The sequence below is a fragment of the Balaenoptera musculus genome, chromosome 20, assembly GCF_009873245.2.
Source record: "Balaenoptera musculus isolate JJ_BM4_2016_0621 chromosome 20, mBalMus1.pri.v3, whole genome shotgun sequence".
Classification (NCBI taxonomy): Eukaryota; Metazoa; Chordata; class Mammalia; order Artiodactyla; family Balaenopteridae; genus Balaenoptera; species Balaenoptera musculus.
The window spans coordinates 55,859,481-55,873,397 of NC_045804.1; the positions used below are offsets into that span (position 1 = coordinate 55,859,481).

General features: G+C 44.4%; 1 protein-coding gene across 2 annotated transcripts in view; it reads left to right on the top strand.

Moving 5' to 3' along the window:
- Positions 1–13,917, top strand: part of LOC118887536 (protoheme IX farnesyltransferase, mitochondrial) — a 108,427-nt gene that overhangs the window by 3,616 nt on the left and 90,894 nt on the right. For both annotated transcript variants that reach the window (XM_036838417.1, XM_036838418.1), the window contains one exon: positions 1,595–1,916. In XM_036838417.1, coding sequence (XP_036694312.1) covers positions 1,595–1,916 — 322 coding nt within the window. The remainder of the gene's footprint in view (positions 1–1,594; positions 1,917–13,917) is intronic.

The following is a 13,917-nucleotide window of genomic DNA, read 5'->3' on the forward strand; positions in this document are numbered from 1 at the left end:
TGCTGGGCATTTTACAGTGGGCGTTGGTAATACAGCTCAGTCCTCTTGTAGGATTTTGTCCAGGTCGACTTCATGGTATTGGCAGTGTGGTAACTTACATTTGCCACTTTCTCAAATGGCAAAGGATCATAGGATGAAGAAACGACAGCTAAAAACTCATGATTTCAGTGCAAGCAGGACAGAATAGCAAATTCATACTCTGAAGTCCTATTTGACATTTCTCTCACCTTTTTTTTTTAACTTAAAATGCCCACTTTAACTTTTAAAATCTTAATGAAACTCATTGTTTTGATGAGAGATTTTAATTTCCAGAAATGTTCAGACTTTTAAAGTTGGTGATCGAGGATAATGGATATTTAGAAGAGAAACTCAAATATGTTTAATGCCTTTTTTTTTTTTAAAGGAATTCCTTTATTTTATTTATTTATTTATTTTTGGCTGTGTTGGGTCTTCGTTTCTGCGCAAGGGCTTTCTCTAGTTGTGGCGAGCGGGGGCCACTCTTCATCGCGGTGCGCCGGCCTCTCACTATCACGGCCTCTCCCATTGCGGAGCACAGGCTCCAGACGCGCAGGCTCAGTAGCTGTGGCTCACGGGCCTAGTTGCTCCGTGGCATGTGGGATCTTCCCAGACCAGGGCTCGAACCCGTGTCCCCTGCATTGGCAGGCAGATTCTCAACCACTGCGCCACCAGGGAAGCCCTTAATGCCTTTTTTATGTAAATAGAACTCTGAATTCATTCATGAGTTTGTAACTCCTTTCTAAGACGAGTATATGTAATTTCAAGTCTTTGTGATGTAATGAAAAATTGCTTAACTAGTTATCAGGATAGGTTGCTCCAAGTCCCAGGGGCATCTATAAGTAACTAGTTGTTGATTCTCGTCTCTGTCAGTTTATTTCCGAGCCTTGGTTTCCTCATCTGAAAATTAAAGTGAGAGATAATTAATAATGATCCATCTTTTTTAACAACTTTTGGGAACATTGAATGAGATATGTATTCGATAAACTCTAAAGATATATGTTATATAAAACTGTAAAGTGCCTCAAGGATATTAGTCATAGTTACTCCTTTTTGCTAGTAAGTAATAAGAGATTATGTGACTCTAAAATCCAATTCTTTCCCCACACCCACTGCCCTGAGGTCACTGAGCCCTGGGTTGTGCCCCCCACAGAGTACGTCTGCATGCACTGTTCACCTGGGAACATGGAAAGTCAACAGGTTGCCTTGGCTCTTGATTATAGAAAACTTTTTCATTGTATTTGGAATATGAAACCTCCAGTTTCTGGTACTACATGGAGGGAAATTCTGGGGGAGATAAATATGAAATAAATTTATCTTTCTTTCAAGGAACTTAAATTCCTAGGATTTTCTAAGCCGTAGAATTTGAAAAACCAGTTAATTGTATTCTCCATATTTCTTAGTAGAGTGATTCCCATGTAATACACTCTAACACGGGTTACTTCAGTGAGTATTTATAAAGGTATAGGAAAATCTTATAGGTATTGTACAAGTTGGACTGATGGAAGGTGCTACTGAACAACCATTTAAGAGCATTTTGGGCCTTGGTTTCCTAGTAACGTGTACCTTTTTTATTCAGTATGTCACACGACTGAACAGAAGCTTCAACCAGCAAATAAAACCAAAGCCGGAACCAGTGCCATCTCCTTTCCTTGAAAAAGCATCTTTGGATGAGGCCAAAACCGAAATATACAAGATGAGACCTCTTTCACCCCCAAGCCTATCTCTGTCCAGAAAGCCAAATGAAAAAGAATCGCTAGAACTAGAACCCACCCCAGTAATTGAAGGCTCTATAGCTGTGGGAACAGAGACAAAAGAAGAAAAGCAGTGGAAAGAGATGAAGCTGCGTGTGGATGATTTGCCAGGAATTTTGGCTCGGCTGTCCAAAATTAAACTCACAGGTACTTTGTTTTTCCGGTCTAGTCAGATTCTTACTTGAGACTGTTGTTTTTTTTTTTTTTTTGGTTAAACAAAATGCTAATTTTGTTACTGCCCCAAAAGGAATGATTTTGAAACTACAGGTCCCCTCTTAGTATTTTTCCTCTCTTCAACTTAATCGGGATTTGAAATCAAATTTTTGGAATTCTGTTTACACAGAATAGTAAATAGTATTACCCTAAACATATTGTACTAAAAATAGTCTCACTTTTATTTGCAGTTAACACAGAATATTTATCCTCCTTATTTCCTTGTCTTTTGTGTGTTCACGCCTACTGCCCTGTAACGATGCAGTAAGATAATGTGTTCCGTTTCAGTTCTGGAAACAAGAAGGACTGCACTGCTGGGCTTGATGGGCAGTGAACCCACGGGCACTGGGACTCCCAGCTCACTGCTGTGCTTTGCTTCTTGTAGGGCCTCTGGGATTGTCCCACATGTGCGGGAATGTAGAGTGTTTCTCTCGAAGAAAGCTGGTGACTACACTGTTGAGCAAAGCTTGTCTGATTTTGTAAATAAAGTTTTATTGGAACACGGCCACAGCCGTTGGTTCTGTGCTGATGTCATGCTACCTCGGGAGAATTGAGTCATTGCCACAGAAAACTTATGTCCTGGAAAGCCTGGAATATTTCCTGTCTGGCCCTTTAGAGAAAAAGTTTGCTGACCCCAGCTATAGAGCATGGACTAGTGAGAGGCAAGGATGATGGCAAACAAATCAGTGGTGGTCAACTGAGAAATGACTTGGGGCTGAGTTAAGGAGAAAAGGGGGGAGAGAGAGAGAGAAATATTAAGGAAGTGGAATGCACAGAACCTCAGGTAGACGTGGTGGAGTACTGGGGGCCATAAGATAGAAGGTTTAGGACACGGACTTGCAAGGAGTCTTGACTGCTGTTAGGTGGAACAAGCCTTCCCCGGTCCTGGGCCCTTTGCTCCTTACTATCCTCCACCCAGCCCAGTTCTGAGAGAGAACATAGAGTAGTGACCTCTGGGCTGGAGTCCCTGCCGTCAAATCCTCGCTCTCACTAGTTGAGTGACCTTGAGCAAGTTCCATACATCTCTGTGCCTCAGTTTACCCATCTGTAAAGTAGGGATAATAATGATACCTACTTCCTAGGTCAATACTGAGTTTTAAATGGGGTGACATCTGCAAACTGTGTAGAAGAGACCATGTTAAGACCTATACACTTGTTTCTTAAATAAAAAAATAACTTCGTCACCTGGGTGCCCCTGCAGGCACTTGAGTTTGCTGCCCCTGCTCTAGGACAACTTGGGGCCTTCTGCTGTGGAAGACTGGATGAATGGTTGTGTTGAGACTTGAGAATGTGAACAATGAAGGGAGAACCAGGTTTGGGGGGAGAACAGTTTTGGACACACAGAATTCGAGTTGCTGCTCGCATATCTGGGTGGAGAGGTCCAGCGAGCGCTGGCTGTGAAGGACAGGAGGTGAGCTAGACCACTGGGCCGGAAGAGCACGCGGTCTTCAGCGCAGGGCTGACTGTGAAGCTGTGGTGGTGAGCGGGGTTGCCAGGGGTCAAGCATAGAGTGACCAGAGCGGAAGGCCAAGGACAGGACTTTGGGGCATGTCCCCTTTTCAGGATTGGGCAGAGTGTATAATGGAGTCTGCAAGGAAATAAATGGTCAGAGGAAGTGGCTTGGTCACGGAAGCCAAAAGAAAGCCAGTCCATAAAGGAAGTGACCAACACTTAAATGGTAGAGGTCTCCTAAGATGCCTGGCTATGAAGTTATTTTATTTGGCGGTTAGGAAGTCAGCGTTGATGGACTGCTAAGTCAGGAACTAATTATCAGTGTTTCTTCTTAGAGTCTCAAATGAGGTACTTTAAATACTTAATTTAAAATAATGTCTTAAAGTTTGTTTTCATAATGCTTATTTCTTTAGGGACAGATAGGAAAGGATGACAACTGGTTTAGGATCAATTTGGGGGGCTGGGGGCACATTTTCCTTCCCTTCATGCCAGAGGTTGTATTGTTTTTCCTTTTCTGTACCTTATAGTGTTGCATATCTGAATAGGCATTCCAGATGCAGGGTTTGATATTTAAAACATGGTGTCTGAAATCTAAAGCAATGACTAAATCCCTTCTTTAATGGTACATGTTGTGCTCTATGTATGTTGCATGTTGACTTACCGGTCCCCAGGTGTCAATTTGCTAAGGAGCATACGTGGCACGTGTGTTCAAACGGGGCTTCTGCTGTCCCCAGAGATCAACTCCCAGAGGCCTGGGACCGGACCCAGAGCTCTGCATTTCGGCACGCGTGCAGATGCTGTGATGCAGGTGGTCCTGGACCACCCTTCGAGAAAGTGAAGGAAGGGTTGCACAGGCAGAGGGCCGGGCCCAGCCCCAGTGGCCTGGAGGATGTGGGAGAGCTCGCCCCTCCCTTCCCGTGAGCCAGAGCAGCCCTTGCCACCACTGGCACGGGAGCAGCCAGCTGGGGGGCTGTGGACCACACAGGAGAGATGTGCACAGGCGAGGTACACGGAGGGAGCGGCGGGCAGCAGCCCCCCCTGCAGCCACACATGGAAAAGCCCTGGGCAGTAAACTTCTCCTCTAGCGTTTTATATATTCCATGCCCCAGGCTTCTGGAGGAGCTAATTGAATTAAAGTCATTTCCTTCTGCTTATTCCATTTAAAGAGGCAGCACCCTTTGGGTGACCCCGACCCTCTTGTTTGACCTCTTACCTCCCTGTTTATTTTATTACTTGAATTCACACGTCTTGGAGTCAGCAGGATTTTTTTTTTTTTTAAAAGAAAATCCCTGGTATCTATAAATTGATTTCTTTTGGACTCTTAACATCTTGGGCAATTCGTTTATAGCTAATGATGGCGGAGACAGAAATACCTGGGAGTCAGTGATCACTTTTAGAGAACTAGTCTTCCTTTCTTTGCCTCCTTCTGTTTATAGCTGTGATATGCCGAGGATAACCAAGTGTAGACGAAGTGAAGAGCCACGCAGTGACGTCCTCACATTTCCTTTGCAGGATAGGAGGGTGGCAGTGGGATGATGCTTTGGCATTTATGCCAGGATCTGGGCCAAAGTTTGCAGGAGATAATGCCATTTAAAGATTTTTTTTTCTGTGAAAGGAAGTAAGACTGAGTTTATAAAGAAGTAATAATATGTCTCCCTTGAGTTTCTCTTGCCAGCTGAGCTATTTACAATACGTTTTTGGAGTTTGTTGCAAGGACCACACTGGGGTGAAGAAATTTTATTTGGATTAGGATCATAAGAAGCTTTGGTGACTCAGCTGAGTTTATACTTAATATGTGTCAATAAAAAGCAGAAATTTTTTCCTGAATAATGTCTGTGCTGAAAAGCTACAACACATTTTCTGAGACCAGAACGCTGAAATAGATCGTTTATTGGAACCAATAGATTAGGCTGTCCATGGAACTGATATAAACTACAGTCTGTCAGTGTATAGATTTTTTTCCCCTAGAACCTAGAATGATGCTTTTTATTAAAAGGAAAAAAAAAAAGAACCCAAGAATAGAGGATACAATTTTATTTTAGATTGTTTGTAGTTTCTAAAAGTCAACATACTGTAATCATCAGCTCTCGAATACTGCATAAAGGATTTTTCTCATTTTCATAAAAATATTAGTTGAGTAGAATTTTAATTTTTTAAATTTTAACGTATATTTTGAAATAAATACCTTAATATTTATATGCTTGTTAAATGTTAAAGCAGTATTTTTATTAGTAAGTGTTTACTTTTAGAACAAATAGAAAATATAGATAAGCAAAAATGAGACGAATGGAATCTCCTTGTAAGTCTACCCTCTCAAAGTAATAACCATTTTGATGATTTTGGTGTATTCTAGAATGTTTTTCTATACATGCCATTCAGATATTTTTGCTTTTTTTTTTTTTTAATTTATTTATTATTTATTTATTTTTGGCTGTGTTGGGTCTTCGTTTCTGTGCGAGGGGGGCCACTCTTCATCACGATGCACGGGCCTCTCACTATCGTGGCCTCTCTTGTAGCGGAGCCCACGCTCCAGACGCGCAGGCTCAGTAGTTGTGGCTCACGGGCCTAGTTGCTCCGCAGCATGTGGGATCTTCCCAGACCAGGGCTTGAACCCTTGTCCCCTGCATTGGCAGGCAGATTCTCAACCACTGCGCCACCAGGGAAGCCCCTATTTTTGCTTTTTAAACAAAAGTAAGATCATAATGTGAATGCTTTCTGTACTTTTTAAAAAATTCTGATTCTGTGCATATCTTTTTGTGTCCCTATGCTTATCCTGTTTTTGATGACCTTCTTTTTTAATAAGTAGTGTTGTCTTAAGGTACAAAAGCACATGATAACATACCACCCAGTTTGACATGGTGTTGTTGGACTTCTCTTGCGTTTTAAGCTTGAGGATAGAGGCTCTCAGTTTCCATTACTGGTGAAACATTCCTGTGGCCCAAAGGAGACACAGAGGCAACCAGCAAGGGAACTTTTTCTCTGAAAAGGTTTTTCCAACGTGTTTTTGAAACCACAGAGCCAGCATCCTGCTTTTTCCCAAGTCTGGTTTCTCGTGCCGTCCGCTTCCACGCTCAGCACACAGTGAGTCTGTGCCCAGCTTTGGCCCCAGTGCCCCCGCCTGCCGGGCATACCCGCCGTGCAGGGGCAGTGTTGGTGCGGGGCTTGCTCTTCGGGTTAAGGTCCTCAGATTCATCTCTGCCTCGGCTCGGAGAGGAGTACGTCAGGGCCAGGCCCTGCTTCTCTGCGGTGCGACTGCTCTTCTCTCGCTCCAGCTGTGATGCAGCTGCCTGCAGACAGCCCTGCCGTTGCGTAACGCGGGTCCGTGTCGCCGCGGCCCGCCCTGGCCTCTGCTTCCGGCCCCTCACCCTCCACACCAGCCGGGGGGCAGGGTCCCGCCAGATAGCCTTTAGTTCCCGTATTTACCCATTTTCGTCCCACTTGGTGTTAAGGTGGTCTAATTTTCTGCTATTCAGATAGTGGAAGTAACAGGTCAGCTCTCGGCAACTGTCTTAAATCTCATCTCATCTGCACTGTATTTAACAAACATTTCTTGAGGGTTTTAGTATCCTCTCTTTACCTAATTTATTGCTGATGTAGGTTTTTCTCCAATTTTCATTTTTATTCCATCATTTCATTTGGTTTCTGGTAGGAGTGGGCCACGTAGATGCCTCAGCCAGTGTTCTAAGTTAGATGAAAAATGCATTTATCTCGGCTATTCTGTTTTCTATTGATATAATTGTTTTAAATTCAGTTTGATGTTATTTGGATTGATTTTAAGTGGAAGAGGTGTGGTAGATGCTCGAAGAATGTAGAGATAAATTTCATGTGGATGATAATCATTCTCAAAAAAACATTGATGACTTTAAAGAAGAGAAGGAGAAAAAGCTATGAGTTGAGAATGGGCTCAGCTCCATGTAACTGAAAACTTGGAGAACGGTGACTTAAGCAAATAAAGCGTTTATTACTCTCTTGTAATAAACCTCAAGAGAGGTTTATTACTCTCTTGAGTCTGAAATTAGGAGCCCAGAGCTAGTGCTCGAGGATGTTGTCTACATAGCTGGCCCTTGTTTTTTGCTCTGTCATCATTAGCTTGTGGCTTTTATCCTCAAGACCACAAGATAGTTGCCACTCCCCCATCATCATATTATATTCCAGGCAGAAAGAATGAAGAAAGGGGATGGTGTAGAAAAGCAGAAGCCTCCTTATGAGACTTGGCCTCTTTAGGGAATTCCCTGGTGGTCCAGTGGTTAGGATTCTGCCCTTTCACTGCCAAGGGTGCGGGTTCGATTCCTGGTTAGGGAACTAAGATCCCTCAAATCGTGCTGCCTTTTTACTTGGGAAGGGAAGCTTTTGATAGGAATGTCTCCTTATATCTCATTGGCCAGGACTGTACAGCATGGCTTCTCCAGCTAAAAGGGAGGTTGTAAAGAATTCTTACCTCTATCATTTAAGAAGCCAAAGCATCTGAAGTCCAGCCTAGTCAGCTCTGTCGGTATCCAGCTTCTCTGTATTCTCACAGCGCCCCCCAGGCTGTCTCATTATGCAGTGTCCCCTCCCAGGAAGAGGATGCAGGGCTGCCCACCTCTCCACCCCCGGTTTTCCAAAGAAAATAGAACAGCACCCCTAGGTCTGCTCTGGGACTACACCACACGTGCACTTCACATGTAACGTGTTTAAATGAAGACTGCTTTGCCACCCCAACATGCACTTCCCCAGTGGTGGTTGTGGACGTGTAGCCATCTGTCGGCAGTCTTTCCCTGTCGTCTTGATAATCAGATACACATTTGAGACTCCTAGTTTGTGCTGGGGAGTTGTCAGCCCTGGACTGTGCAGTGAGGAAGGCCACCTAGCCCAAGACTACCTTGAAAAGTGTAGGTTGACAGTGAAACTTGAGCTAAACAAGGGAACGAGCCAGGTGGTCCCATGGAATTTCCTCTTTCCTTTCTTTGTTGCATTTACCAGTCACTGAAGGCTTTTGCATCCTGCTAAGTTTTCTTCCTCACCCCAAATTCCATCATCGACTTAGGGGACTTCACTATTTTCAGTGGTTCTGAAACTCGAATCGCTTGTTATAATGCAGATTTCTGGGCCTCATCTCCATAAACCCCTTCCCTCAAGGTCTGGGATGGGGCCTAGGAATCTGTATTTTAACAGAGGGCCCTGGTAGGCATGGTCCCCAGAACATATTTGAGGAACTCTTCTTACCTGGAGAACTCATTCAGCACCCTCTCTACCACCTCATCTTCATTCTCAGCAAACTACCTTGCTTTACATTTCAAAAAAAAATAGAGCTTTAGTTCTCATCAAGTGGGAACTCAGCAACTTCCTGCTAACCGAATTCATCTGAATTCTCACCTGTCATTGCCTCTTCTCCCCTCTGCCTGTTCCCCTGCCCCCCCCCCCCCCAGCCCCATCAGTGGACGGCTCCATCACCGTGGCACCTGGGAGTCCTCTTAGACTCTGCAAACGCAAGCAGGCCTCCCTCGTCTGTGGAGGGTGGGTTACTGCATCTCTGGAGGGGACGAGACGATTGCTTCCCAGCCCTGCAGGTCAGAAATGCCCAGGTGCCTAATTAGCATTTTGGGGTATTATCAAGGGCTTGGTTTCCAGTTCAAAGCAAAACATGGTAGCATCTCATTTATTGACATTAAGGAATGAAAAACTTACAGAAGTGAATTTAAAAGAATGTTACAAGGTTATCTCTAAGTACTAAAAATAGTTTTTGCTAAAAAAATAGCATTATTTTTTTATATCTTAAGCGGGTGGATAGTGAATTGGGAAGTTAAGAATGAAAAGAGGAGTGCTAACATATCAGTGATTTGCTAAAAAAAATACAGGGGCCCGCTTTTTATCTGTATTCACACGGGTGCAGGGGAGGAGGGTCGGTCTGTCTGGCGCTCCCTCACCCTGCGGCCTTGTCCTTGCTGTCGCTCTGCCTCTCGCAGTCACGTCTCCCCGCTTCCCCGTTCGCAGGCCCGCTCCTCCTCAGCCTTCGGTCACACCTCTGACCTCAGTGTGAGCGGGCACTTGGTCGGGAGCCCTTCACGTCCCTCACGGCGTTCGTCCGTGACTGCACCCTCTGACATGCTCCCACGCTCTGTGGTCATGCCTGTTGGCTTGTCTGAATCTTCACCAGCCTGTGGGCACCAAGAGACCTGGGACCACATCCATCTTCCTGGCTTGTTGCATTGCCAGGGCCTCGCTCCTGCCCTGCCCATAACAGGTGCTCAAAAAACAGAAGCTCGATGGGAAAAAAAGAAAACTGTAATGAACTCTGTTGCCACCATTTGTAGAATTTGGAACAGCTTAGCCTTTTAATTATAAATAATTATTTTACTGTGATATAATAGTTGAAATGTTTAGTGGTGACTGAAAAGTATTGTACCTTAACTAGATGACCTGGGGCCACTGGATTTCCTCTGTCTGCTTTGTATAGTGTCACCTTCACCTGTTGTCATTGATACGAAACTGAGAAAAATCTTCATTATTTTAATGAAAAGTGCTCAACTAACAGTTTCTTCTTGCCAAGCTCAGTTTTCAAAAGAAGTGTTTTTACTTCTTAAAAGCTTGATAAGCATCAGTTTTATGGAAACGTTTTTTAGTTAGTTACAAAGGTTGTAAAGTGTTGGTTATTAAGTATATTGAAAAGAAAAATTTCTTTTTTGAAAAGGAAAACTAAAAATAGGATGACAAAGTAGAAAATCTTTGATGGTTCAAGGAAAAACTGTGATTGAAAGAACACTCTTAGGGTCTCACTCGGTGTTGCATAGTTAACTTGGATATAGACAGCTTTTATTTATGTTTATTTACACCGACCTGATAGCAATTTCATCTCCCTTTTCTGAATGCTGTGAGTGCAAAGCCAACGCATCCTGGGGACTGTACTTAAATGTTTCATTTTGGTAGCAGTGTTGCTCAGGAAATTTGAAGTTAGGAGTTTTAATTTGGTTTTAGGATTTTTAAGACCAGCTCTGGTCACTGAGTATGAAAAAAAGAAAGGGGAAAACTGGAAGGCCCGGCAAGTTCTTAGTTTTGCAGCTGTGTTACTAAAAATCTCCACTAAAAAGTCTTTATCTTTTAACCAGAAGTGGTTATGGTTTGTAATCAGTTACCCCCTGATTGGCAGGCTTTAATGTGACTGAGAAAAAAATACCCTGTCTCTCATCAGTTGACTTTTCATCTGAACATAACAATAAGCATAAAAATTGCCACCTTCCTCCGTACGTGTGTGGGTAACATAACCGTCAGGAGGTTCACGGAACAGGGCCAAGCTGTGAAGGCTAAAAAACTCACTTAAATTAGAAATTGAACCATTTGAAGCTTATGGTGTTAACAGAAATGAAGAGAGAGGAAGAAATCATGAAGTACAGCTATCAAGTAAAAATACATGCTCATTTGAAAATCAGAAAAAACTTAATTCTTAATTCTCCTCTTAATTAAGTTGTATAATTTTGAGCTTTGAGATCTGCTAACAAAAACATTCCATTGCTTGGAGCCACCGGTGAACAAAACCACGTACAAATTCATTAACTGCCTGTTCTTGGGCAGCTTTGTACATAAAAGAGCTTTCAAGAGATTCATCACAGGCTTGTAGGATTTGGGTTATAATATTGCATAGCATCTGCTATCAAGGATAATGAGATGTAATAGATCACAAGGATAATTTGAAATCTATAGAGAATCTCAAACTCTCATTTAGCCAGTGGTTTCAATCTTTTGAGCAGATCTTTTATCAGAGTTGATAATTATCCAAATTGACTTATTGGAGTTTTGTTTTTCACTTAATTCTTTTGGGGCCAGGGCTGAAAAATAGCGAGGCCTTGAAAGACAGAGATAAAGCAGGATGTAGATGACCAGTGTTTTAATATAATCGTTAGAGTTACTTCTAACTGACGATCTCAGAAAAGAAAGCGCCTCCACTATGCAGTTCTCAGAGTGTTGAGCCTTCACCAAAAAAAAAAAAAAATCATTCCTGGTAAAGCTGGTGCTCCAAGAAAACCTATTGCTTATTGGAAAAGGCGAAACCCTTCAGTGGTTCCTGGCTGCTCTGGAAAGCACACTGTGAGCTGGAGTGGGGAGCCTGGCTACGCTCGCACCCAGCACGTGCAGGGGGGCGCCCTCAGCGTGGGGCTCCCTCCTCTGGGACCTGTGGCCATTCCCCTTGAGACCCGTGCTGCAGGAGCATCGTGGGTTACGCACAGGGATGCGGTGTCCTGCGAGCCCTGCTGGCCTGGTGGTGGTTTTGTAATCAGCTGGGTGGTGCGTGTGTATATCTTCCCTTCCTTTAGTGGAATTTTCTTCTGAAAATGAGTCTTTGGAGTACTTGCTACAGTACATCCCATAAAGCAGAGAGCCAAATATTATGCATAAAGCGTATGACTCTGGGTTAGACGGTAGATTGAGTTCACTGCCGCTGGTTGACGCCTGGATCTCTGTGTATAAAATCAGACGTAATACCCACCAATGCTTGCCTTGCTGTTTATTTTAGAGCAAGCTTCTGCAAAGTTTGTTAGTCGTGTACTTTATCAGTAAAAAAGTTTTAAGTGCACGTGTGTATATTTATAAAATATTTATGCTATTGTATATAAATATGTCATATATAACAAAAATGTATAGTTAAGTTACTTGTAAGTAAAATTCATGTACTCTTACACCTATGTATTATATTCATTTTAAGATACACAAAGTGTGTGTTTTAAAAGAGAGAGTTAAGAAGTCAAATATAAGTGAAAGTTCTCAAGTTTTCTTCCATAACCCTGAGGTAGGTATCCACACCCTGCTTTGAAGTGCAGTGTTTCCGGGACTTAAATAAATGTAAAGGCACTTTGGCATTGCAAAGTGCTTCACAAATGTAAGCCTTGTTTTTATCACTATCATGGTTAGTCCACATTTCTTAAGGACTGCACTCCGGGCACTCCCCTGGACGTTCTAAGACAGAGGCGCGTGGAGCTTGTGTGAAGTGTTTTGCTGTTTCTCAGAGTTCCTTAAGACACCGCTTTGAAATATTAAGTCTAAGCATAGTGGCTGGAAAAACACATCATCTTGAAGCACATTTTAATAATTACCAAGAGCACTGCTTATTAAGCCCTTATTACTTGCCAGGCACTGTGCTGAGTGCTTTTGTTATACTAGAAAGTAGTGTTTCTCTAAAAGGTGTCACTCAGTGTGGACAGGAGCCTGGAGGCCCCACGTGGCTGGTCCCGTGGACAGTACGCCTGGAGAGACAGAGGCTGTGGGTAGTGGCATTTGCATGATTGAAGGTTGTACTAAGAGAGGGTAACTCGGTGTTGCTCCAGAGACAAGAGTTATATCCAGAGGGAGCTGTTTCGAGGGAGTCGTCCTGACTTGGTCTAGGGGAGAGAGAGAGAGAGACCTGTCCCACAGCTGGAGCCCTTCTGTGCAGGGCTGCCCGGGGAGAAACCGCTTCCTGTCGCCAGATCCAGGGATAGTGTCCATTCCTCCATCAGGACAGAGATGAGACTAGCTGACCCTAAGTTCCCTCTGACCTTTTAGGGCTTTATTATTCTTGGAGTCACTGAATTGCGTTTCGCTCCTCTGCTGTACCCATTCGGCTTATTCCATATTGAAGGCCCGTGTCACTGCCTTAAGATCCCTCACTCCACCTGTGTTTGCACCGTTGCCACCCTTGCCAGGTCCTGTCCCTGCCCAGCCGGTTCCCTGCAGTGACCTTTCCATGGTTCCTGAGCGAGCTTTCCTCCACTCCGGTCAGTCCTCTGTGTCCTGAAGTCTAGTCTTCCTTAAATGCCACCCTCGTTACAGTATCACACGTTTTCTCTTACTGCAAACCATGTTACCACAGACTTTGCAGGTTAAAACAGCACAAGGTTCTTATTTCGTAGTTCCTAAAGGTCAGAAGTCCAAGTGTGGTCTGGCCGGATCCTCCACTCAGGGTTCCCCTGGGCTGAAATCACTGTGGGCCGGGGCCATGCTTCCCCCCTGGGGCTTGGGGGCCGCTGGCAGAACTCATACCTTCGCATCTCTGCATCTGAGGTCCCCGGACCACTCTGCTCCTACCGGCCGCCTGGGCTTCTTTGCCATGTGGTCCTCGGGTAGCTCACACAGGGAGGCTTGCTTGCTTCTGGGCCAGCCAGGGTGTGCCTGCTTGCGACCGTTTGAAAATCTAACAACTTGTTTTTAATTATAGAGAGCTTCTCCCTGGAGGAGGCAGGCAGACCAGAGACTGCATCTGGTCATTCCTTGTCAACGACGGCATCTGGGAGGACGTGGCCCTGACCACTCTTAGGTCCAGCCTGAGGGTTCCGAAAAGAGTCATGGGTAGAGCTGCAGCTGTGCTGGGTGTCAGGGCTGCCTTTGTCGCCACGCACCTCCCTAGGTGGCCGCTGAGTCTCCGCATGGCGGTGATTGCGACTGGGCTGGACCTCCACCCGCGAGCGGGGGGCAGGTGGGAGTGGGTGCGTCGGCGTAGGAGTATCCCTCTTCCTTGGACCTCCAGAGTCACCCC